This window comes from Acomys russatus, chromosome 29 (genome assembly GCF_903995435.1).
Source record: "Acomys russatus chromosome 29, mAcoRus1.1, whole genome shotgun sequence".
Classification (NCBI taxonomy): Eukaryota; Metazoa; Chordata; class Mammalia; order Rodentia; family Muridae; genus Acomys; species Acomys russatus.
Window position 1 is genome coordinate 34,589,190 of NC_067165.1, and position 22,567 is coordinate 34,611,756.

Consider the following 22,567-nt stretch of genomic DNA (forward strand, 5'->3'; position numbering starts at 1 on the left):
GATGTCTTGTGACCAGCTGTCCTCACACTTCCCCTGCTTTGACTTCCACCATGATGGACTTTGCCACTGCACGGTGGGAGGGATTAAGCCCTTTCTCCCTTAAGTTGCCTTTGTCAGGGTATTTTATCACAGAAACAGAAGAGCAATAGGACACTCCCCTCCTAGGTCTGAGCATAGCTTCCTCCTTCTTATCATACATACAGTCCAGTTTCAATGTCACTTTCTGAGCTGCCTCTTTTATGGGCAGCCACTTAAAGAACACGAGCTATTCCTCGTCACACCATCCTCAATTATCTTCTCTGCACTTATCACTGCCTGCTATTTTCTTGCTAATTACTTAATTAATGGTCTGTCTCCTTACCCCACTAGAGGAGGGATTCTGTTTGTCTTATCACAATTATATTCTGGTCCTAGAATAGTTCCTGGCATGTGGACACATTAGGCATGCTACAGACAAGGAGCATTAACTTCTCTCCCTCTGTGAAGTTGGGTACCAACTCCATCCTGCATCAGAACCAGAGGACACGGAGCCCCAGAGAACCCCAAACCATCAGCAGCAGAGCTTGGATTCCAGCTGGCTGTGACTGGCTTTGCAGCCTCTTTGAAAGAAATTAGAAACAAAATTCTACACGTGCGCACACGCGCATGTGTGTGTGTGTGTTGTGTTCTGTGTTGTGTGTATGTCTATAGATCAGAGGACAACTTTGAGTTTGGTTTTTCACAAACTGTCTATCTCCTTTGAGACAGGATCTCTGATTGCTGAGCCTGGAGCTTGCTAATTAGGCTAGACTGGCTGACCATCGAACCCCAAGGATCCTCTGGTCTCTGCAACCCAATGCTGAGATTTTTACAGGGGGTCTTGGCAATCTAATTCAGGTCTACACGATTGTCAGCCAAGCACTTGACAGATGGAGCCATCTACAGCAGTTAATATTGGTTGTCGACTCGACAGAATCTGGGCTCACTGAAAAGATAAACCTCTGGGCACTTGGGAGGAAGCTTCTGGAAGTGGGAGGACTCACTCTATATGTGGAAAAGCACCATCTCGTCGGCTGGGGTCCTGGGCCGAATAAAAAGGGGAAAGTGAGCCGAGTACCAACACCTGTCTCAGACAGATGTTTCATGGTCCTCATGCCATGCCTTCCTGCCATGATGGAACCATATCCTTGACCGGTGAGCCTAAAATAGGCTCTTCCTCCACTATGCTGCTTTCGTGATGAGACACATAACTAAGGTACCATCACCTCTCCCGGCTCAAAGGCACTGTAACTGGAGTTTCCTGAACAATAGGAAGAAAGCAAGGTGTTCTATGGTTAGCAGTTTCTGTTACTGCATGCATCTCCTGCCATTAGAGGTTTCCAGTCTAAGGGAGGAGGCACAGGGCTGTTTCTCCTGAAGGGACACCCACAGGGACACCAAGGGCAGAATCCCAGCACCTGGGTGCCAGGGAGTGCTTCGGAGCCACTTAGACAGGAGGGTACAGGATGGATGAATGTATCAGGGCTTGCAGGGTGGAGAGGGGAGAGAAGAGAGAGAAAGATGGAGAAATAAAGGAAAAGAGGGATGGACGGACAGACAGATAGACAGGCAGAGAGGAACAGTGTGAGCACTGGGTCCTGTCTTTTCAGACTGCACCTCACCCTGCGCTCTCCCTAGAGGGAAGAAAGGACTCAGAATCCTGGAGACCTCCCTGGCAACAGGAAGTAAGGCTGCGGCCACAGGAAGTGCCTGTGGTCAGGAGTGGGTGTGAGTGGGATATAAGGTCAGGTCTGCACTCACTTTACACACAGCTGCACCCTCAGCCCCAGGTTAGGCAGGAGGCGAACAGATGGAACAAACTCCTGAAGCCCCACAAGGAGAAGCCTGCTACTGCCCACCTACCAGCCCTACCCTCTGACCTTGTAAAAAGCCAGAGCAGCGAGCTTCCTGGTTCTAATGGGAAATCCCAGCACTACTTTCTCCAGAGGCCACTGTCAATCAGGCCACCAACCTCCACAGCGGAGAGCCCTGCACTGTGTGAGTGCTCAGACCTGAGGGGAGTTCACCCTGGCAGCTTGAGTCTCCCCATAAAGTCCAATTGGCCAAGTCTGCCAGGTCCTGGGGTGTGCCTGCCCTGAGGCAGTGGAAGAGAAGCAGGCACATCTCAGTCTGGGAGCTTTTAATCCCTCCAAACTGGCTGGGTTTCTTTTTCGGGCTCTGTGGGCAGTTGTGCCCCTCACCGGTATACCAGGCCTCAGAGACAGTCCTGTTTTTGTTTTATTTCTGTCAGCTACTATATCTGTGTGTGTAAGAGAGGAGTTTGGGGGCGGGGTGGAGGTGTGGGACGGGAAGGGTCTGCCTTATCCCTTAACCATCCTGGGTTTTGAGCTCATGGTGGTCAACTGAGGACAGACTGAAGATGTAATCAGGCTACAATAGCCGCATCTACATGGGCATATATGGATTTCTGTCTTTCTTGTCTCCCCATTTTAAATGATTTTATTTTTATTTTCTGTGTCTGCGTGTGTACATGCAGGACTGCATTGCATTTGCTGTAGCAGGAGTTACAGATGGTTGTGAGCTGCCCGACTTGCGTGCTAGGAACAGGAAAACAGGTCCTGTGCAAGAGCAGCAAACACTCTTAGCCACTGAGCTATCTCTCTCCAGCCCCTTGCTGGAACTAGAAACATGGCGGCTGATTACACAGTCAGCAGAAGTAATCCAAAGGCGCCTCAAGCCCACGGAGGACTGTACATTAAGCTCGGATGTTATGGTATTTTATGTGTGAGCTCATGTTTGTGTGTGTGTGAGCGAGCACAAGCACCCATGCACCACGGTGCACATGTGGAGGCCAAAGGACAGCCAGTGTTGGTCTCCACCTCCGTTTGGCTTTGAGAAAGGGTCTCTGTGTTGTTCACTCCTAGCCAATGGGCTTCTGGGAATATCCTCTTGCTTTGCCTTCCATTGCCCTGGAGGAGCGCTCGGATGATGAGCCTATGCTGGCTTTGTGGGGGGGTGGGGTAGGAGGGTGGGGTGGGGGTAGCAGCTTACCTGCACCACAAGCTCTTTATGCCCCGTCATCTCCCCAGCCCCGCTGTGGAACGTAGAGAAGAGACTGGAGAACTCACGGCCCAAAAACATGTCCTCCATGAAGAGAGAGGGGCTACTGGAGGACTGAGTGAGAGTGTACATGCAGCTGTCGAGCCACCACAGTTTGGCTGCCATGTCGACCCACCATTTGTTCCATCTTGACACGAGCCTTGGCATCTCCACTTATAAACTGGAGACAGTGACAACACATAAACTGTCGAGCGCGTGTGAGATGATGATTCAATAATCAGATACAGATCAAATCGTAGATCTGATTTCACATCTTATGCCCTGCCCACCCCACCCCCCCACAAATGGGAAGCTGTGGCCCTCCCAGGAAAAGCTCATGATCCCCCTAATACCCAACAGGGGGCGCTGCTTCCCTCATTTTCAGAGGAAGGGCCTTGAGAGACCTGGGGCCTGCCTTACCAGGCTGGCTGCTTGCCTGGAGCCTGGAGCATCTGAAGGAACCTCGCCTGCAGCTGCAGATGTTCACACCCTGCTCCTGTGAGGACTCTGGAAGCTCACTCTCAAGGGATGACTGATGCTCTCGGCCCAGGTCACCACCCAGATGAGCAAAGCGTTCACTGGTGGGGAATTGGGTTGAGGTTCCCTGGTAGGGCTTTGGCAGCACAGAGGAAGAAAGGGTGATGTCCATTGCACCTGTCCCAGCACAGGTCAGGCATCCAGATGTGCCCTGCAAACCGGACAGAGCTAGCCCTATCTGACCATTGGGAGGGAACGAGAAAATGTCTAGAGGGAGGTCTGGGGTCAGAAGGTCCTGGGTTCAATTCCAGCCAGATGTCTTCTGAGAAATCACATCTTAGAACCACATCTCATCTCTGAGCCCCAGTGTCCCTATCTTCCGGTGGGCGGGGCTTCCGGTGAAGCCCAGGTAGTTCTCATGTGGTCTAGGATGGAATTCCTACCCTGTTCCAAGAGTCTGGGGCGAAGAGCTGTACCCAGGGAGCTGCTGGGCTGGAGGACTCTGTGTGTGCTCTCTGCTGCCAATCATGTACACTGGACACGAGACCTCAAATCCACGTGGTAATTTGATGTGACTGAACGCGAACTGTCACCAGCTCAGCACCCTCCCTAGGCTTCAACTGCAGAAGTAGGCAGTAAGATGTCAGCCGCTATTGTTGCAGGAGAGCAGAGAAATCCAAGGAGCAAGAGCCCAGAGTGGGCTGTGAGAACCAGCCAGAGACCAGAGGTAAGGGCTCCAAGGGTAATTAAAGTAACTGGGGCAAGGTGAGGGAGTGGCGGGACCTGGGCTGGCAGGTGCAGACGCTGGGGAGAGGAAGGGGATGCTCAACAAAGATCTTGCTGCATCAGGAAGTCCAGGGCTGAGGCACCGCCAGGCAGGTGGGCAGAGAGAGTCCCAGTGAGCAATGAGATGTCACCAGCCCCAGCGGTAGGAGTGAATCAACACTCAGCCTTGGGGAAAGCTAGGGGAAGGCAGGCTGCAGTTCCAGGCCCAACCCTTGAGCTGGGACTCTAATTCTCCGAGAGAGCACTGTGGAGGTTTAGGGTGAGAAAAATCTACCCTCCCAGGCAGTGCCAGCTCTGACCACTGTGATCTAAGTGCCATTTCCTTCTCTCTATCCAGGTTAAGTTACTCATGTCTCTCAAAGGGATGGGTACCTTCGGGTAGCAGTCTGGTCTGAGGGTACAGTGCTTGAAACCCCACCAGCCTCTAAGTAGCTCTGGGGCCTCCCTTCTTTGGACCCCTGCCCTCGATACATCAGCTAAGAGATGCTTTTGTCACCACTCTGTCCTGAGAAGGGCGACAGGAGCCAGGGTCAGAGAGCCAGCCCAGGGCCTGGCACACAGTGGACGCACCTCACACACGTGTCCACAGAAAACCCCAGGAGTGAAGAAGATAACATCAGCTTGGGGAGACAGGATGCTCGGACCAGACCAGGGGACAGAAAGCCTAAAAGCCAAGCGCATCTCATTTGTAGACCAGATAAAAACCACACACAGAAAATCAATAGCCTCGCGTTCTTACATCCCAGAGACCCACAGAAAAGCCAACAAAACAGGATCCATTTATTATACTAATAAATAAGTACTGGAGAGTTCTTTTAATTTGGGGCACTAGATATTTGTTTAGTGGAATTATAAAAACCCAACAGAGGCTCCATATTAGGGAAACCATCAACATAATCCATCCCATTAGTAAATTAAAGGAGAAAAGGCATATGATTACTTCAATAGGTTCTTAAAGGACGTTTAATTAACTTTCCTTATTAAAAATCCGTAGGAAAATTGAAATAGAAGTAACCTTTCTATGCATGACAAAAAAAAGTATTTATCAGAAATCAGCAGTAAATGTATACAAGTTAAATAATGAAATCCAGGAAAAGTTGCTTTTTTGTTGTTTGTTTGTTTGTTTGTTTTGCAAGAATCCTGAAGGTTTTAGACACTGGAATAAGTCAAGAAACGACAATAAATCCACTAAGTACAAAAATACCCCTTACGTAGTGTGTCAGTTACTTTTCTATTGATATGACGCTGTGAAGAAAGCATTACATCAGGCTTATGGTTTCAGGGGCTTAGATACTGCAATGGCAGAACAAAGGAATAGTGGCAGGAACAGCTGAGAGTTTACATCTTGACCCACAGATAGAAGGTAGAGAGACTGAGAATGACATTGGTATTTGAAACCTCAAAGCAACGACTCACCTCGTCCACCAAGGCCATACTTCCTGATCCTTCCCAAACAGTCTCAGCAGCTGGAGATCAAGCATTCAAATATGTGAGCCTATGGGGGGTAGTATCATTCAAACCAGCATATATAGCAAGATGCATTTATTCATTTACTTGCTGACTTGTTTGTTTATTTTTTGTTTGTTTATGTGTGTATGCCATGTGAGCGCTGGTATCCTTGGAGGCCAGAAGAGGGTGGTATAACCCTTGGCTCTGGAGTTCCAGGTGACTGTGGACCACCTGATGTGAGCCCTGGGAAGTGAACTCAGGCCCTCTGTGGGAGCAGCAAGCGCTCTTGACTATTGAGTCGTTTCTCCAGGCCTCCAGGCAGAAACCAGGGCACAAAGAGGTTAAGGCACGTGCTAGAGTCACAGAGATTCTAAGAAGAAGATCCAGGCTGCAGGATCTGAGTGTTGATGACTTAGGAGATGAAGCCTCTCCTGTGTTAGGAAGAGGAAGGTCGCTGCTATTTGCAGGTGATGTAATTGCATACCAATTAAGAAACTTGCAAGGGAGCCTACTAGAACTGATGAGTGTCGGTCCAGTGTCTGCCTAAATGACTGGTCTGCACACGTCAGCAGTTGCCTTCGCTCCCTGGGGACCCCAGTGTGCTGCGAGGGACACCGTGGGCTTCTGTGGCTGTTTGGGACAGGCCAGTAGGGCTGTGGGATAGTTTGGGGGGCAGCTGGGGTTGTTCAGTGGCACAGGTGGACTCCTCCGAGGCTCTCCCTTTCCAGATCAGCCCGCCCCAGTTACAGGGCTCCATTCTGTGCAGCTGGAAGCCCCACCCTGTATCCCTCAAGCACCCATCTTCCACCACCTTCTTTTTTGTGCGCTTCAGTGTAATGCGAGGATCCGCCCACATGGGCCTCTTGGTCTTATGCTGCAGTACCAAGCAGTTCCAGGGGATGGCATTGTCCTGACTCAGATGCTGGAAGACACCCTGGTTGCTCATGGACATGGGCTTGGTGCCAGGGAGGACGATCATGGAGAGAGGGGTGCAGTTAGCTGGTGGCCCACTCCAAGCATTGGCCAAGGCTTCCGTGAGAGATGGATTCGTGGCAGACGTTTAGAGTTGACTAAATGGTGATGTGGATGGGCAGTGACAAGGGAACCCAGAGGGACGGGAAAGACCCTAGATTCCTGGCTCAGGAAATCTGTGGGTGGTGATGTCATTTGCGATTATGAGGGAAAAGGGGAGGAGTGGGCTGGGGCCAGGGGACATAGATCAGAAAACTTCATGGTGGTCTTGCCAAGTGAAAGATACTTGTCAAATCTCTGCGCAAGGACAGCAGCTTTATAAAATTAGATGATGGCACTCTTCCTGCTCTTAACTATCTTGAATCACCACCCCTCATGGATTTTGTCCAAGCCCAACAGCATGGCAGGTGAACATAGTGTATTCTGGTCAGGCCCCTAATGACCCACAGTCTTCTCCTCCCTTCCCTCCCCATATCACTGAGACTGAGTTGACCCTCAGGCACTTTGCATCTCCCTCCCCTCAGTGTTCCACACCTGTCCCAGCTCTATACAGGGTCCTCTTTATCACCAGGACTCCATTATCTATGCCAACATAGTGCATGCTGGGACAACCTCTCCCTGTGAAAACCCAAGCTCTCTACTGATGCTACTTCTCCACCAGGAGGGTTGAGGGGTGACGTGAGGATCTGGGGTCTGCCCTGGTTCTGAGCAGACAGATGAGATGGGCTTCCCTTCTCTGTCTCTCCTGGTTGTACCTTGAGTGATCTGCTATTCAAGGGTTAAAGGGGACCGTGTGAAGCACTTAAGGAAATAAACAGCTTTCCAACATCCGCAATTATTTTGGAAGCACCTGTTCTCCTATAATTAATGTGCCAATTAAAATGATTATTATAGCCGTTAAAGCATATCCCCCAAGAACCGATGCTTCACAATGCTTGTTTACACTCATTGGAGTCACTCCACCACCTTGCAAAAGAATAACAAAAACAACAACAACAACAACAGCAGCAGCAGCAACAACACAACACCAGCTGCTGAATCGTCTCCCGAGAAGGCTCTGTTGACCCAGGCTCCTGCCTCCCCCTCCCAACCCCCACGTCCAGTCCCCAATGGCTGATGTCTCGGCGTGTGGTGTCAGCTCTGAACAGTCATGCCCAGCATTTTCTAAAGGAGCATCCAGCTTGGAGGACTCTGTAAGAACAGGGAGGGGAGGGGCACGTTGCTGCTGCCTCTCTGCCCCGTGTGCTTATCTCAGGTTAGGTGAACCATGCTGCCTGTGTCTTCCTACAGGATGGAAGTCATGTCTCCCCCACCAACCTTGCTTGATGCTGACAGCCTCTTCATGGGTCTTTGCCTCTGAAGACAGGTGGCTCTAGCCAGGCGATGATGACAACCACCTGATGCCTCTGGCCCAGAGTGTTCCTCTGCCTGTGTTCTCTTCCTAGCTTTAGAGTGGAACTGGATGGCCCAGAAGCCTTGGGCACCTGCACCAAGATGGCCAGACAGGCCAATGTTCAGATGACTCTAGACTTTGCTGGACATGAGGCCCGGGGCCAGTTACTTTTATTTTTATGAGCCTCACTGTCCCCAGCTCTTAAGTATTCAGAGGTGGCTGTTTAAACACCCAGCACCAAAGCTGACCAACACTGTGGTGGTGGTATTCATGGTGGCTATGAAGGAGACATGGTTTGACCCATATCTTGTCAACCTGCAGGCTCCTGTTCCAGAGGCCTCAGCCCTTGCTAGGGGGTCTAACCACTTAGAAGCTCTCCCTCTTCCTAGGAGTGGATCTGGCCTCCAGAGCTCCCAGCAGAAAGGACTCTCAGTCTTAATAGTATGTTCGGCCATCCTCCAGCCTTGCAACCTGGGCAAGGTACCTTACCCTTTCTGGCCTAGATTTCCTGAGCCTTGGTCCGTGCTATTTCTCTGGGAGTTCAAGGAGGCCTCTGGACACCCAAGCTTCTGCATCTATGGAAGAAAAGGGCTCACAGGAAGGAAGATGGAGATGCAGACTGAGTCGGGTACCACGGGGCTCTAGAGGATGATAGAAATCATCTCTGTCCTGGGACTTTTGGATGTCACTGGATGTACTTGGAGTCTCCAAGTGTCACACACAGAGATAAGCTTTGTTAGGGCCACAGTATATGGCCCTGTTCTCTTACAAATTCATTCTTGTCTCCTCTCAGCTCCCGGGAATGACTGGCCTCACCCTTGGATGTCACTCAAAGGTCACTCTCTCTGGATTCTTCTAGCCAAACAATTCTGGTTCCCAGAGCACGGAGAAGACACGCAGACGCCTGCTTCCTGCACAACACTACTCAATCACCATTTAGCTAAGCTGACAGACCTGCCATCCCCACCACCATGTCCCTGCTGCATAGTGGAGCCTGGAAGAGTCGAGAGCCCCAGACCAGAACCGCAGAGAGTGTCAGCGCTCAGCGCCAGCGGGTGGCCACTCTGACAGGTGCTTAGACACCTTCAGACAGGGAATCCACCCATCCCGAGATAACCCATCTGCGGTTGGAAAACTCACACTGTAATAAGATTCTTTGCTTGATCAACTGAAAATTCACGTTTGCATTTCCTCAGAACCTCCTTCCCTCCCTCCTTTCTTCTTTCTCTCCAGCTCTGGCGAAGTGGAGACCAGGAGCTCACTGGTGGCCCCATCTCGATGCACCACTGATCTCAAGGCTCAGTGAAAGACCCTGCCTCAAGAACATAGGTGGAGAGTGGTTGAGGAAGATATCTGATACCGTTTCTTCTCTTCCTCCCTAAGCCATGTGCTCGGGACTACACTTGACCTCAGGTGAGAGGATGCCGGTAGGATACAGCCCCGTCCAGCCAGAAGGGTGTGTTTTGATTCAGTTATTCGGCTGACCAGTTAATCCCCTGAGTCCAAGCACAGTAAGTTTTCCCTTCAAAAGCAGGGAGAGAAGAGGGAAGATGGGCAGGTCCAGAGGACAGATGACCATGATGGTGAAGGCTTAGCTCATGTAGGGGCAAGCTCTCACTTCCCCCATGTTGCAAGAGAAAAGAGCCAGGATCCTGGGATGGACATCTTGCTGCATGGCTTTGGGCCAACCACCTCCCTTCTCTGAGTTCCCAGCCAGAGGACACTTGTCTTCTTAGGGGCAGAGTTGGGAAGGGCTAATGGCTGTGTTGAGTCCTGTGGCCCATGAGGATCTAACTCCGACAAGGTCAAGGTGGTAGAGTGAGGAAGAGTGAAGGATGGGGGTGACCCTGAAGCTAAGCCCTGAGGGAACTTCAGCGTCTGCCAGATGGAGGGAGGGTAAGGGCACCATGGCGGCAGATGCAGCGCAGCGAGGTGGCGAGGAACATTGGCACAGCTCAGGATGAGCCATATGATCGAGCGGTGTGCCCACTGGGGGCCTCGCAAGCAGAGAGGCTGGATCCAGAAGGGTCTGGCAACTGGGCTAGGTGACCTTGAACTTGACCCTGAAAGTGATGGAGAGCTTTTGTGTGAAGCATGAGGCAGAGAGGGCGGCAGTGGTACCGTCACATGTGTGTTCTAGAAGAGTGCATGGCTGTGGCTGTCTGCAAGGAGATGCACTGCCAGTGGGGCTTTGCACCCAATGAGAAAAGGCGGGGTGCGGGAGGAGCAGGAGCGGAAGAGGGATGGAGCTGGATGGAGCCGCTTTCCGAAACACCTCATTTCTGCTGTGGTGTTTTATTTCTCTGGTGTGCTGGAGTGGAAGTTTGCCTTTAATCCTTCTCTGACAAGTTAAGTCAGCCCCTTGTCATTTAAACCCAGCAGGGCGTGAGTCAGGCAGAGACACTGAAAATCACACTTCAGGCTTAATATAGTTTTTTACTCCGCCAGCTCAGCGGCTCTGCAGCAGCTCAGGCCGAGACTCCCACCTCTAGTGGGAAGCCACACAAACCTCACCTTGTGGCGTGCCCTGGGCTGGGTAGGCTCTCCCCTTCTCCAAGCCTAGGATCCTCTGAGGTAAGAAAGTTGAGTCTGGCTGTAAGGTGGGAAGGAAGCAGCCTAGTTTCTCCACCTGGAATTAACCTTCAACTTTACAGGAAGATTCTAAAGCTCAGAGAGGGGAAGTAGTTGGCCCAAGGCCACACAGCAGGATACTTCGTGCCAGGTCCTGGCTCTTTTCACTTGGATGTATTGATTAAAGGAGGATACAAACCAGACAAGCTCAGCCATCACCCTGTTGGCCTTGGACTCTCCAAGCTGCTGTCTTCTACCTCCATCCAATAAGAAAGCCTGTTGTTTATGGAGTCCATGTGTGGGCCAATAGAACATCCTGATATTTGTGAGTCTATGCCAGCTGTTGGCTCTCCCTCTTGACAGCTTGGGAGCCAAGAGCTCTTATCAGGCCGGTATGGGGCAGGGAAAAGATCTCATTGCCAGTATCGGCAACTTGATCTTAATCCCCAAGAGCAGAAAGATTTTTTTTTTCTGGTCAAAAATTCCTCCCCCAGTGCCAGAAAGGGCAGTGATGAACTGCCAACATCAAGCTGCGCTTTCTTTCTTTCTTATCTCCTCCCCCAGCCAGGAGCAGCCGTGTGCAAACGCAGGCTGATGGAGGTGGGAGTCTGGATTGAGCCCAGTCTCTGGTGGTGGCTTTTCTTACCCTTGCTGATTATGGTACCCGCCCCACCCCATCCCTCATCTTAGTCTCTGGAAGGCTTTCACAGCCTTACAGATCTCACCTCTCCCATAGTTTGGACTTCCATGACCCACACTATACAGTTCATGTTTGATAGTCACCTACCCAGACAATGGTACTGTGGTTGCTGAGCTTTATAAGGGGTAATCAGGAGACTTTGGGGGAACTGCCATCTCCAGGTTAGTCAGTAGAGTGCTTCACGTGCACACACACGCATGTGTGTGCACGCACACACACACACACAGAGTCATGGGACTGGGTTTCTGATGGAGGCATGTATTCTGCCACTTTCCCTCTTGGATGTAAGCATGGTCATCCTTCTAGTGTCCCATATGCAGCACAAAGGATCTCACTAGATGTAGCCTTGGGCTTCCCAACCTTCAGAAACATGAGCAGACACAAACCAGTTTATCAGAGGCCCCAGGCTTGGTTTCCTAGTGACAAGGGGTTCATCAGAATATGGTTCTAAAACCATAGAGTGGAAGAGATGAGCAGAGTGGCAAGAAAAACAAGGGACCTTGCGATTGTATCGTCTCTGAGTTCGGCTGCATTAGACATTAGGTATTGACTAAATGAACCTTGAGGACCTCAATTATCTCACCCCCACCCTGTCGCTTGACCTTGACCTTGCGCCACAACTCCCCAGCTTCTGCCATGACAACTCCATTATGGTGTCTTGGAGGTATCTCAATTTAACATGGCTGACACAATCCCTGATACTTGCCCATCCAACCTTCTTTCTGGCCTCTCTGTCTCAATGAACAGCACCTATGACCCTCACTCTGCTGCCCAAACTCCACAGACATCAGCATCCTGTCCTTCCTGTCCATCACCAGTTGCACATGTTACCAAGTTCTCTGACTTTACTGCAAATCACAAGCAGAAGTTCAAGGTCAAGTCCGTTTGATGGTCACAACCTCAAGGCCACACCCTGCTGGGTCCCATACTCCCCATAGTCCATAATGCATAGGATGGACTTGTCTGTCCAACACCATCATGTTTCTCTCTAGCCCCAGTCACCTCCAGCCTCAGTGACCTCCCATGTGACTGGTGTGATAAGACTGATCATTGTACACCTCATCCCAGAGAATCTGCCACTCTGAGAGACCTGGGACTAGGCCCTTCGGGCAAGGGCCACCCTCATTGTCTCCTTCCTCCAGACCTGTGAGATCTTTAAGACTCAGGAGCCAAAGGTCAGGTGTGGTCCAGGAAGAGACAAGGGACAGTCAGGGCAAGCAGTGTCCTAGCTGGGCTCTGGGTCCTAGGCTCCCAGGGCTCATTCAGGCTCACTCTTAGGGCCATGCACTTGGGTATCCATCTGCCACTTGAGAAGGTGGCTGATGTCATTGGATTGTGGCACTCTCTTGTGGTTCCTGTCACCCATTTGTCTTCAGAAAGAACACCATCAAGGGAATCAGAGAAAGGTAGCAGCAGCAGAGACCATTTGAAAGGGCTTCCTGCTTCAGGAAGAGCCAATATCCACAGACTGGCCTCACTGTCGGAGGTTGCTTCCAGGAATTTGGACCTTTGAGCTCACAGCAGCACCACCAAGGGACAAACGGTGGTGTTGCTGTGACTGTGCAGTGAGCTCAGAGATGGCGATCCTCCTCAAATGCCATCTACTCTTATTCTAAAATTCACCTTCCCTGGAGTTCTTAGGTCACCAGGAAGCAGGGTGGGGCAATGGCTACCATTTATAGATAGATGCCAAGGAGAGTCCAGTGCCGAGTATACTCATCTATGCCCAAGAGCAGACAGGGTTCCCAAAGTGTGCGGCACCAAGGCCAAGCCCCCAGAACTTACTGTAGACATGCAGCTAGTTGCTAGTCATTTCTCTCTCTATGTGGTCCTATTCACTTCCAAGCTCAGTGCTCTCCCTCACTGTCCATGTTCCCCTCCCCCCCCTCCTCCCCCACCCCAAGTTTCTATCAGATCTCAAAGTGGAGGAGCATGCCTGGCTGGGTAACATCATTTGTACCTCGAAACAAACACATCCCCAACTGCCAGGAGGTGAGATGCCAGTGGATGCAGAAAGGGGTAGGAGAGATGCAGAGAGGGCTAGGCAGTTAAGAGCTCTTGCTACTGCTCTTGCAGAGGGATGGGATTCAGGGTCCAGAAGCACACGCTCAAATAGCTCCCAAGTGCCTGTAACTCCCGCTCTGTAGCATGTGATGCCCTCTGGCCTCCTTGGGCACCTGCAGGCACGAGGTGCATGAACTCACACAGATGAGCATACATACATATATATAATAAATAAACAAATGTGTTTAAAAAAAAAAAAAACGGCTGCAGAAAGTGGAGCACCACGGCCATGTTTCCATCTCCTTCCCCCTCCATCTCCTTCTGTGGCTGTCTTCCCGTGGCCCCGGTAACCTGTGCACAGAGCAGATCTTGGGAATAAATAGTGCAGGAAGGAGACAAAACAAAGATGCGACGATAAAAACTGCCAGGAAAGGTTAAATTCCCATGATTCCCTGTGGTTGCTTAATGGATTTCTATGATATAAACAGACCTTTGGCTTTGCCTGCTGGGCAGGCGACCCCCAACTAAATGAGATTAGACAGGGTTTCCTAATACGAAATGTGCCTGGTGCCCACATTCTACAGAGCGTCTCCAGAAACGTGCTGTTCCCCAGACAGCCAGGTACTAGTCTCATGTGCATACATGTGGATACCTGAATGTAGAGGTCAGCAGCAAGCCTTGGTCTTTGTCTCTCATCTTGTTTGAGGTAGGGTCTTTTTGTGATTTTCCATTGTTTTCTCAGGCTAGCTGCACCTTAAGGATCTGGGGGATTCCTGGGGATTCTCTTGTTTCTGTCTCCCATCTCCCCATAGGAGCTCTGCAACCCCAGACATGTGCTACCACACTTATCTTTACTGGGTTCTGGGGATTTGAACTTAGATCCTTGTACTTGCATTGCAACTTCTTTTACCCACAGATCCACCTCCCCAAAGCCCAGCCTTTGTTAATGTAACCAACACTTCCAAGGTGACTCTGTAGCAGCTGCCCAGTATGACAAGAATGAGAGACATCTTCTGTGCTGGAGGTGCCCAGAGGAGGGTGGGTCTAGAATTTTCTGGAGAAGTTGAGGGATGCAATAGGGCCTGAGAGCTGGTATTTTAAATGGCCCTGGTCACCTCCCTTGAAAAGCAGGATTCACAGTATTATTTGCCTCACAGTGACAGCGTGAAATTGAAACGGAAAGCCCTTGACCCTGTACTCAAGTCCCAGGAATGACACAATAATGTCAGCCACTCAGGTTAGCGTTCATCTTATTTCTAAAGATGACCCCAGTGGACAGGAAGGACAAAATGACATTTTCTGTGTGGCAAGTGTCTACAGTTCTTCCTTGAGCCCTGAGATAGACGGGATATGAGATGGCCAGCTCCTATTGGCCATGTATGGAATTGCACCTCTACCCTACCAGCTGTTGTACATTGCTGAGAAAACAAAAGGAATCACGGGCCAGGGCTTGCAGATGCAGACTAGGGAACTCCAATCTAGGCGATGAACCCATGCAGTAGTGGAAAAGTCCCGGGGGGGCACACAGGAATTTGACAGACCCCAGGCCTGACCATTCCCTCGACTTCACTACGTGTTCAAATGTATTTTAAGAGGGATAACAGCTTCCTTCTTCCCACCCGTCCTCGCCAAAAACACACATGCTGTAACGATGATAGGTCACAAAATCAATACAATTCACTTTGCTGGAACTCACCGTGGCGTGAGTTTGCCAGGAAATGACTCCGTGAATAGGCAGCGCCGTTCCTTTGACAGACAAGCACAGGATATTCTAGAGGCCCTGGTTGGGAGGAGCTCTGAGTGTCAGAGGCATTCTGAGTTCCAGCAGACCCTCACAGAGACGGGAGTGCTCTGTGTCCGTTCTCCTACAATCCGATGCCACCATCTCTGTGCGGTGGGTGCTGGAAATGGCTTGTCTGGATAGATGGGGAAAGCATTTTGCTCTTTAATCTAAATCAGAATGGCCATGCGTGACCAGTGACAGCCACATGGAGGATGCGGATTGGCATGGGGAAGGGAGTGCGGATGCTCTGATCATTTGTGCTCTCTTAATACTATCCCATAGTTTTTGGCATCATCACCAAACTGGCCTGAACTCTCTGCCTGTTATCCAGACCTCAGGCAAGGTATGCCAATTCTGGCTCCTTCCCCAATAGCCTTCCCTCTAGGTATCCCCAGGTGTCTAGCCAGAGGCCAGATAGGGTTACTATTGGCTCCCCACTCTCCCCCAAAGAACCAATCTATTCTCTATGCTAGGAAAAGCCGTGAGTGTGTGTGTGTGTGTATGTGTGTGTGTGTGTGTGTGTGTGTGTGTGTGTTTCCAGGGGGATCGAACCCAGAGACTCGCACATGCTAGGCAAGTGCTCTACCACTGAGCTACTGACTCAGGCTTCTGTGCTTGGGAAAACTGGTGATCTACTGCCCCGGATACTTTTCTAGAGCAGAGCAGAGCTGCAAGGACTTAACACACATACATTGGGCTGTTTTGAGGCCAGTGGGCTGAGCCAGCGGGGCAGTGGTGGCCCTTCACAATGCCTCTGCTTTTCCCTTTGGAAGCAAATGGAGGCCCTGGCCTGGCTAGGCCTGTGGGATCTATTCATCTCTTTCTAAGCTCTGTAAGCTCATTCAGGAGATGGGGAAGAAGGAGGAGGGAAGCAACAGGGGCCTGAAAACAAAAGGCACTGGGCAGTTTGCTGTTTGTGGCCAGGCTCCTAGAGGAGAGGAGAGATGAAGCAGGCTGAGGGGGCTAGTCTGGTGTGTGTGTGTGTGTCGGGGGGGCTGTCCATTGAAGAAGGCTAGGGCTTTCCTTGCTGCCTCTTCCATTCCTTCTGGAAGACCTGTCCAGCCTCAGATCCTATAGAGCCTCTACCTGGGTAGGTCAGTTCTTATCTCTCTCTCTTCAGCTGGCTCTAGGGAAAAGAGGGAGGCCAAAACAGCACCAGTCAAAGGGAAAGAAAGCTGGCAGCGAGGAGCCCTGGAATTTCCTTCTGCCCTTGGCTCCACCCTCCTCAACACAGGCAGAGCACGTGGGGCCCCTCTGGTCCCAAGGAGAGCAACCAGACAGCTGAGCCACCACCCTGTCCAGCTACAGAATTAAAAGGGCTTGGCATTTGGCTCTAGTGGGCAATTTGCATGTGATTTGCATACATCTGCATCTCCCCCCCCCCCCCCCCCCGCGCGCCTTCAGTCAAAGGATGTGAAATGAAATAAGATAAATTAGTGTAGCCTACCATAGCCCCATGCAGAGGGCCTGACACTTGTCAGAAATGTAACCAATTCTTTAAGCAGTCAGTGTAGGGGGTAGGCTGGACTAGGCAGAAGGGAGATGGAAGCCTCCACCTAGTTTAAAGACTCAGTTAGGGAGCCACAGGGACACCTCGGCTGGGCTTGTCTCTCCTCTGGAATCTGTCTCTTCAGGTCTGTCATCTCCTCTGGCTTGCTGAATGCTGGGAGAGCAGTGGAGGGCTATGGGGACCCTGGATTCTTCCCTTCTCTGACTCCATCCCACCCTCAGTCCCAGGGACACTTTCTATCAGGCCACAGGCACCTCCTTCTCTCTCTTGCCTCTGATTCAACCCAGGGACGAAGGAGGGTAGGGTGTGACCCCAGTATCAGCCAGAGGTGGGGTTAACTTGTCTCAGTCCCTCAGTGTTTACAGTGCATTTTTTTTAACAGCCAAGCAGCCCCCATAGGCCATGATTCCACAGAAGATACAGCCCATGGCAAGGTTCATGCTGGCCTTGACTTTGTCTGGGCCTTTTGGGCTCCTTCTCCTCCTAAGACTGGGTATCAAGGGTTCAAGTGCGCAGCTCACACCTGTAGGGTGCGGGTGGATGCCACCAGAGCTGGTTCCATGTAGGAACTGTTATAACGCAAGATGGAAGGTAGGCTTGGGTTAAAAGCAACAAGGGCAAAGCCAACAAAACAAGGCTCATCAGCAAATGGTAAATCAAAGACAGAAATTCAAGATGGATGGATGGATGGCAAGGCATGTGAGTGATGAAAGGTGACAGAGAGCAGCTTGGGTGGAGCACTGTGGTACCCTGGGCTTCCTCTTCTGTCATGCCAAGTTTCCAGGCTCAGTGGGTGAGTGCCAGGCAGAGTATCCAAGGATGTCTCTGACCTTCTGATCCTCCTGCCTCAACTTCACAGTGCTGGGATTACAGGTGTGTATCACACCAGGTTTTATAGAGCGCTAGAGACCAAAGCCAGGGCTCCAGATGTGCCAGGCAAGCCTTCTACCCAGTGAGCCTCATACCTGCCCCTACGGAATGCTTTCCACTAGGAATCTTTAGCCACGAGGTAGGAGTATACTCCCGCCCACATTTTATTTCCTCAGGGCCCATGAGCAAAGCAATGTTTTCACTCTTCTCTTAGAAAAAAGGGGGAAGAAGGGATTTTTGCGACATAAGAAAATTATACAAAATTCAAGTTGCTGGTTTCTATGTACAGTGTGTTTGGGAACTCGGCGTGCCCTATCATTCACACATTGTCCCCAAACAGTGCGAAGGAGCTGTGATTCACGTTCTATGGTTGGCAGAAAGGAACATGTTTACAGTCTTGGCCTTTACCAGGAAATAATGCCCGCCCCTGGCTTGGATCCCAGGAGAGGAATTGTCTGTGGCGTCCCTGGGCATATTCTCACAGACCAGCCTCCAAGCCAGCTGCACCTTCCCTGGAGCCCAACCCCTGCCCCTCAAGGGGATACCAGGCTGGGATACCCCATTTAGACCCGCAGAGATTCATCCATCAATGGCTGGAATGACTTCTTGTGACCAAGACCCAAAGCTGTCCTTCCTACTGTCATCATTGGCACCCTGGACAGGTGATGCCCTGCTGTCACCACTGGCACCCTGGACAGGTGATGCCCTGCTGTCACCACTGGCACCCTGGACAGGTGATGCCCTGCTGTCACCACTGGCACCCTGGACAGGTGATGCCCTGCTGTCACCACTGGCACCCTGGACAGGTGATGCCCTGCTGTCACCACTGGCACCCTGGACAGGTGATGCCCTGCTGTCACCACTGGCACCCTGGACAGGTAATGCCTTGCTGTCACCACTGGCACCCTGGACAGGTGATGCCCTGCTGTCACCACTGGCACCCTGGACAGGTGATGCCCTGCTGTCACCACTGGCACCCTGGACAGGTAATGCCTGTGCATCTTGAGCCACTTTACTCCTCAGGCCTAGACACCTGGTGCCAGGTGCCAGGCTGGGTCTTGTGCAGTAAGTGTAAGTGGCAGAAAATCTCTGAAATGCAATGTGCTTTTTTGCTTGTTTGAGACAGACCCTCACTATGTAGCCCAGGCTTGCCTTAAACCTAGCAAACTTCCTGTTTCAGCCTCTGGCGTGTTGAGCTGCGCATCACTACGCCCAGCTGAAAGGCAATCCTAAGGACAGGAAGTCTTTCTGTCCTCCTCTCTCCCACACCAAGAGCATAGCCAAAGCGTCCTGGGTAGAACCACATCAGCACTGTTCTCAGCTGCACGCCGTTCCCAGGGCTCATGCCCTTCTCAATAACTTTTACTTGGGTACTGATGGATTCCTGGGATTATCAGAGGTACAGAAGAGGCCAGAGAGCAGATTAGGGGTGGCCAGGACTGATGCAAACTTGCCTGTGGACTTGGTCATAGCCCTAGTACACAGAGAACAGCCACTTACCCGGTACCACACGATCTCACGCATGCGGCCATCTGTCTTGAAGTTACATTTCAGGGTCACTGCATCCCCAGCCACCACCGGGGGAAGAGGCTCAATGTTGACTGTCAGATATCCTGTGGAGGGAAGGAGACAGGGCATGAGCTAGGTAAGCATGATGGGTAGCTTAGCAGCCTGGGACACCCACCTACACTGAACTACACCGCCAAGCTCCACGTAGTGCAAAGGTAAGCCATTCTGCCCTAGCTATTTTTAGCAATTCCCTTCTGGTGACCAAACACTTCCTGAAACTCGCGACAGTGAGCCCATCCAGACTGGACTGGTTTTAGATCCTTGCAATAAAGGCGACCTATGCTAGAATGGACTTAGAAGGGGAGAACCCTATTTATCATCTTATGCCTATGCACAAAATGCATTATGGGAAAGGACATTCACGTGAATAAAGGCTTCCATAGTCTAAGCCTGTATGTCAAAACAGAAAACTACCCCCGACCCCATCCCAACACCCAGCTCCCTCCTCTTCCTGGATTCCCAAAAGGAGCAGAGGAAAGCCTCCTCTGGAGTGACCGAGTCAGAGCCTGCTCTCTCGGCCTGTACTTCCGCTTTGCTTGTGAATCAACCCCCTTCCTACTCTGTTGTTTCTATGCAAGTCTTCAACTCTTTGAGTCGGACCCTGGGGACCTAACAATACCATGTCTCAACACTGACCACCACCTGCAATAGAGAAGTGAAGGCAGAAGCTACAGGAAGTCTAAGCCCTTCTCTGTGGAGGCCACTTGCTCCCTCCTTAGCCCGTGGTGAGAGGGCCAATCTCATTCCCTCCCTGTCACTGGCATTTCCTTTCTGCCACCTCCTTGGCAGACCATAGACCCCAGACCATAAGTAGCCCTTACTGAAGAATTTCCCCTGAAAGTAGGACCTCCATCTACAAGACCCACAGAGAGCCAGCGAGGCAGTTCAGTGGCTAAAAGCACTGCCCTGAAAGCTTGACAATCCAAGTTCAGTTTCCAGAATGAACCATTTAAAAAGGAAAGATTCCTGAAAGCTGTTCTATGACCTCTGACCTCCACACACACCATAGGATGTACGTACACACACACACACACACACACACACACACACACACGCACACACACAGATACACACAGACACATGTGCACACACACAGATATACACACACAGATACACACAGACACATGTGCACACACACACAGATATACACACACAGATATACACACACAGATGTACAAACAGATACACAGGCACAGACACTTGTAACACACACACACACACACACACACACAGATACACACACAATAAGGTTGACCCAAAAAAACGAAACTCTCGCTTCAAATGGGATAAGAGATCACTTATTCTGAAGCCAACTATGGGTGACCATGGCCTGGGATCACAGATTTGGGTTTCCCTGAATTCTATGGTCCAACATGGAAGCAGTTTCATGACGTGTTTATAGTAACAGAGTCAAGGAAAGTCATGAGTCAGGGCACTTTTCGAATACACTGGTGGAGACATCAGAGAGCAGGTACAGCAAAGGGGTGGGGGGAACTGTCACCATGGGCTTCAGATGCCGCCTGGCAGTCGGCTGAGCGCTTTGGTTGGCAGAAGCTCACAGATGGCTCAGTTAATGCATTTCCAAAAGGTTTCACTTGCTATTAGGTCGGACCCAGAAGTGGGAAAGGAAAGAGAATAAGTGGGGGCTAGACACCCCGAAGGAAATCGTCATCAAGCTTTGGACCTGCAACATGCCATGCTTTCCACCTTATGGAAGGTGTAGTTTCCTCATGGAAACCTTTGTTTATACAAATAAGAAATAAAAATTTAAGACCTTCTGAGGCCAAGGGAAGAGGCTGGGCTCCAACACTGGGCTCCTCCCACTTCTGAGTAGCGCCCTGTACCTGGCTGATGCATTGAATGTGGCTCAAAACACCTGGCAGAAGCAACATGATGGAGGAAGGGTTCATTTTGGCTGCGGGTCTAAGAGGGTGTAGTCCCTCATGGCGGGGGAACTGGAGTCCACTGAGGTGATAGTTTACAGCTGCGGCTTGTTGCATGACATTGACCAGGAAACAGAGAGCTCCAGCTGGATGTGGGGCAGGGCTGTAACCTTCCAGGCTCCCCTTCTAGAAACCCACTCCCTCCAGCCAGGCCCTGTCTCCTAAAGCTATCACAAATATCCCCAAAACAGCATCACCCACTGAGGGCCAAGTGTTCAAACATGAGCCTGCATAAGATTAAGTGACAGGAGGCTTATAGGGGCCACAGAAGAGGGAAACTCACTTACCCCGGTGTTTCCAAACCACTTTGCCTGGGAGGCCCCTTCGCTGTTACTGACCCCACACGGGTCCCGGAGGCACACTGGGATCTGGCACACCCAACCCTCTCAAAGCCATTTATTCCCAGGAAGAAGACCCTGGGATGCCACCACTGTCATTCCCATCCCCACATGCCCAGATACTCAGGAGGTGAGGGAGAGGTCCCCTGCTAGGTGATGGGGGAGCCGACTACAGACTGAGCAGCTGGGAAGGAGTCTTGAGCAGCCACACCTTGAGGGTGCTGCTGCCTCCACACCACCACACAGTTCAGTGAGACTTCCAGTCCATTCCTCTGCCTCCCCACCTCCATCTCAGAGGGCCACGTGCCCACTGCAGCTTGGCGGGGACTTCATTCTGGGGCCGATCACCCAGGCTCATTTGATCGGCTTCCCACTGCTGATGTCCGCCTATTGATTGACTGGATCAATCCAGCCCAATCATCTTAATGAGAAAAGCAGCCAGGATGGGCTGGGATTTCAATTGTGCAGGCAACCTGAGCGGATCGAGCCCCAGGGGCCTGACCCCTGCATGTAGCTTAATGGGCCCAACACTCTGAGAGGCAAAAACAAGAGTGGACCTCAGAGATCAATGTGGAAGTGGGAATTGAATTGGACCTGCATGGCCGCAGCTCCAGAGCGTGGGTTGAAGTCAGGGGCTCACTCTGGGGCTCTCTCTAATGTAAGCTGAAGTCATGTGTGTAGCGAGCCCTCGAGCCACCATACCACTGCAAGGCCAGTCTTACAACACATTTGTTCCCATGTGCCTTGAACAAGACCTGGGCCAGAGTCTAAGAAGCAGGGTGGCACAGATGCAACCATGTCCTCTGACACATGTAGAGGAAAAAAAGAATCATTGTCATGTGCTTGTCACTTGGGACCATATACGGTGGGAGTTGAGGGGGAGCTTTAAGGGGGAGCAGGGAAGCTGGGTGCAGCTTATGTGATCCAGGTCCCAAATTGTGACCAACAAGGAGGCCGCCTTCAGCCAGAAGGACCTCAAGAAACTGACGGGCTCCTGGGCAAGCCAAACCTGTATGACATGGTAAACACGTTATGCACCAGACACTAGCTAAATGTGTCACATGCATCCAGCATGGCGGTTCTCAAGAAGAGCTGTCACTGTCAACACTTACAGTGTTGGGCGG

The 22,567-nt window shown here is 51.2% G+C and overlaps 1 protein-coding gene across 1 annotated transcript in view; it reads right to left on the reverse strand.

The window, feature by feature from the left end:
* The window catches only part of Igsf21 (immunoglobin superfamily member 21), a 212,568-nt gene that overhangs the window by 103,799 nt on the left and 86,202 nt on the right, over positions 1–22,567 (reverse strand). Inside the window, exon 2 of the mRNA XM_051171820.1 lies at positions 19,094–19,206. Coding sequence (XP_051027777.1) covers positions 19,094–19,206 — 113 coding nt within the window. The remainder of the gene's footprint in view (positions 1–19,093; positions 19,207–22,567) is intronic.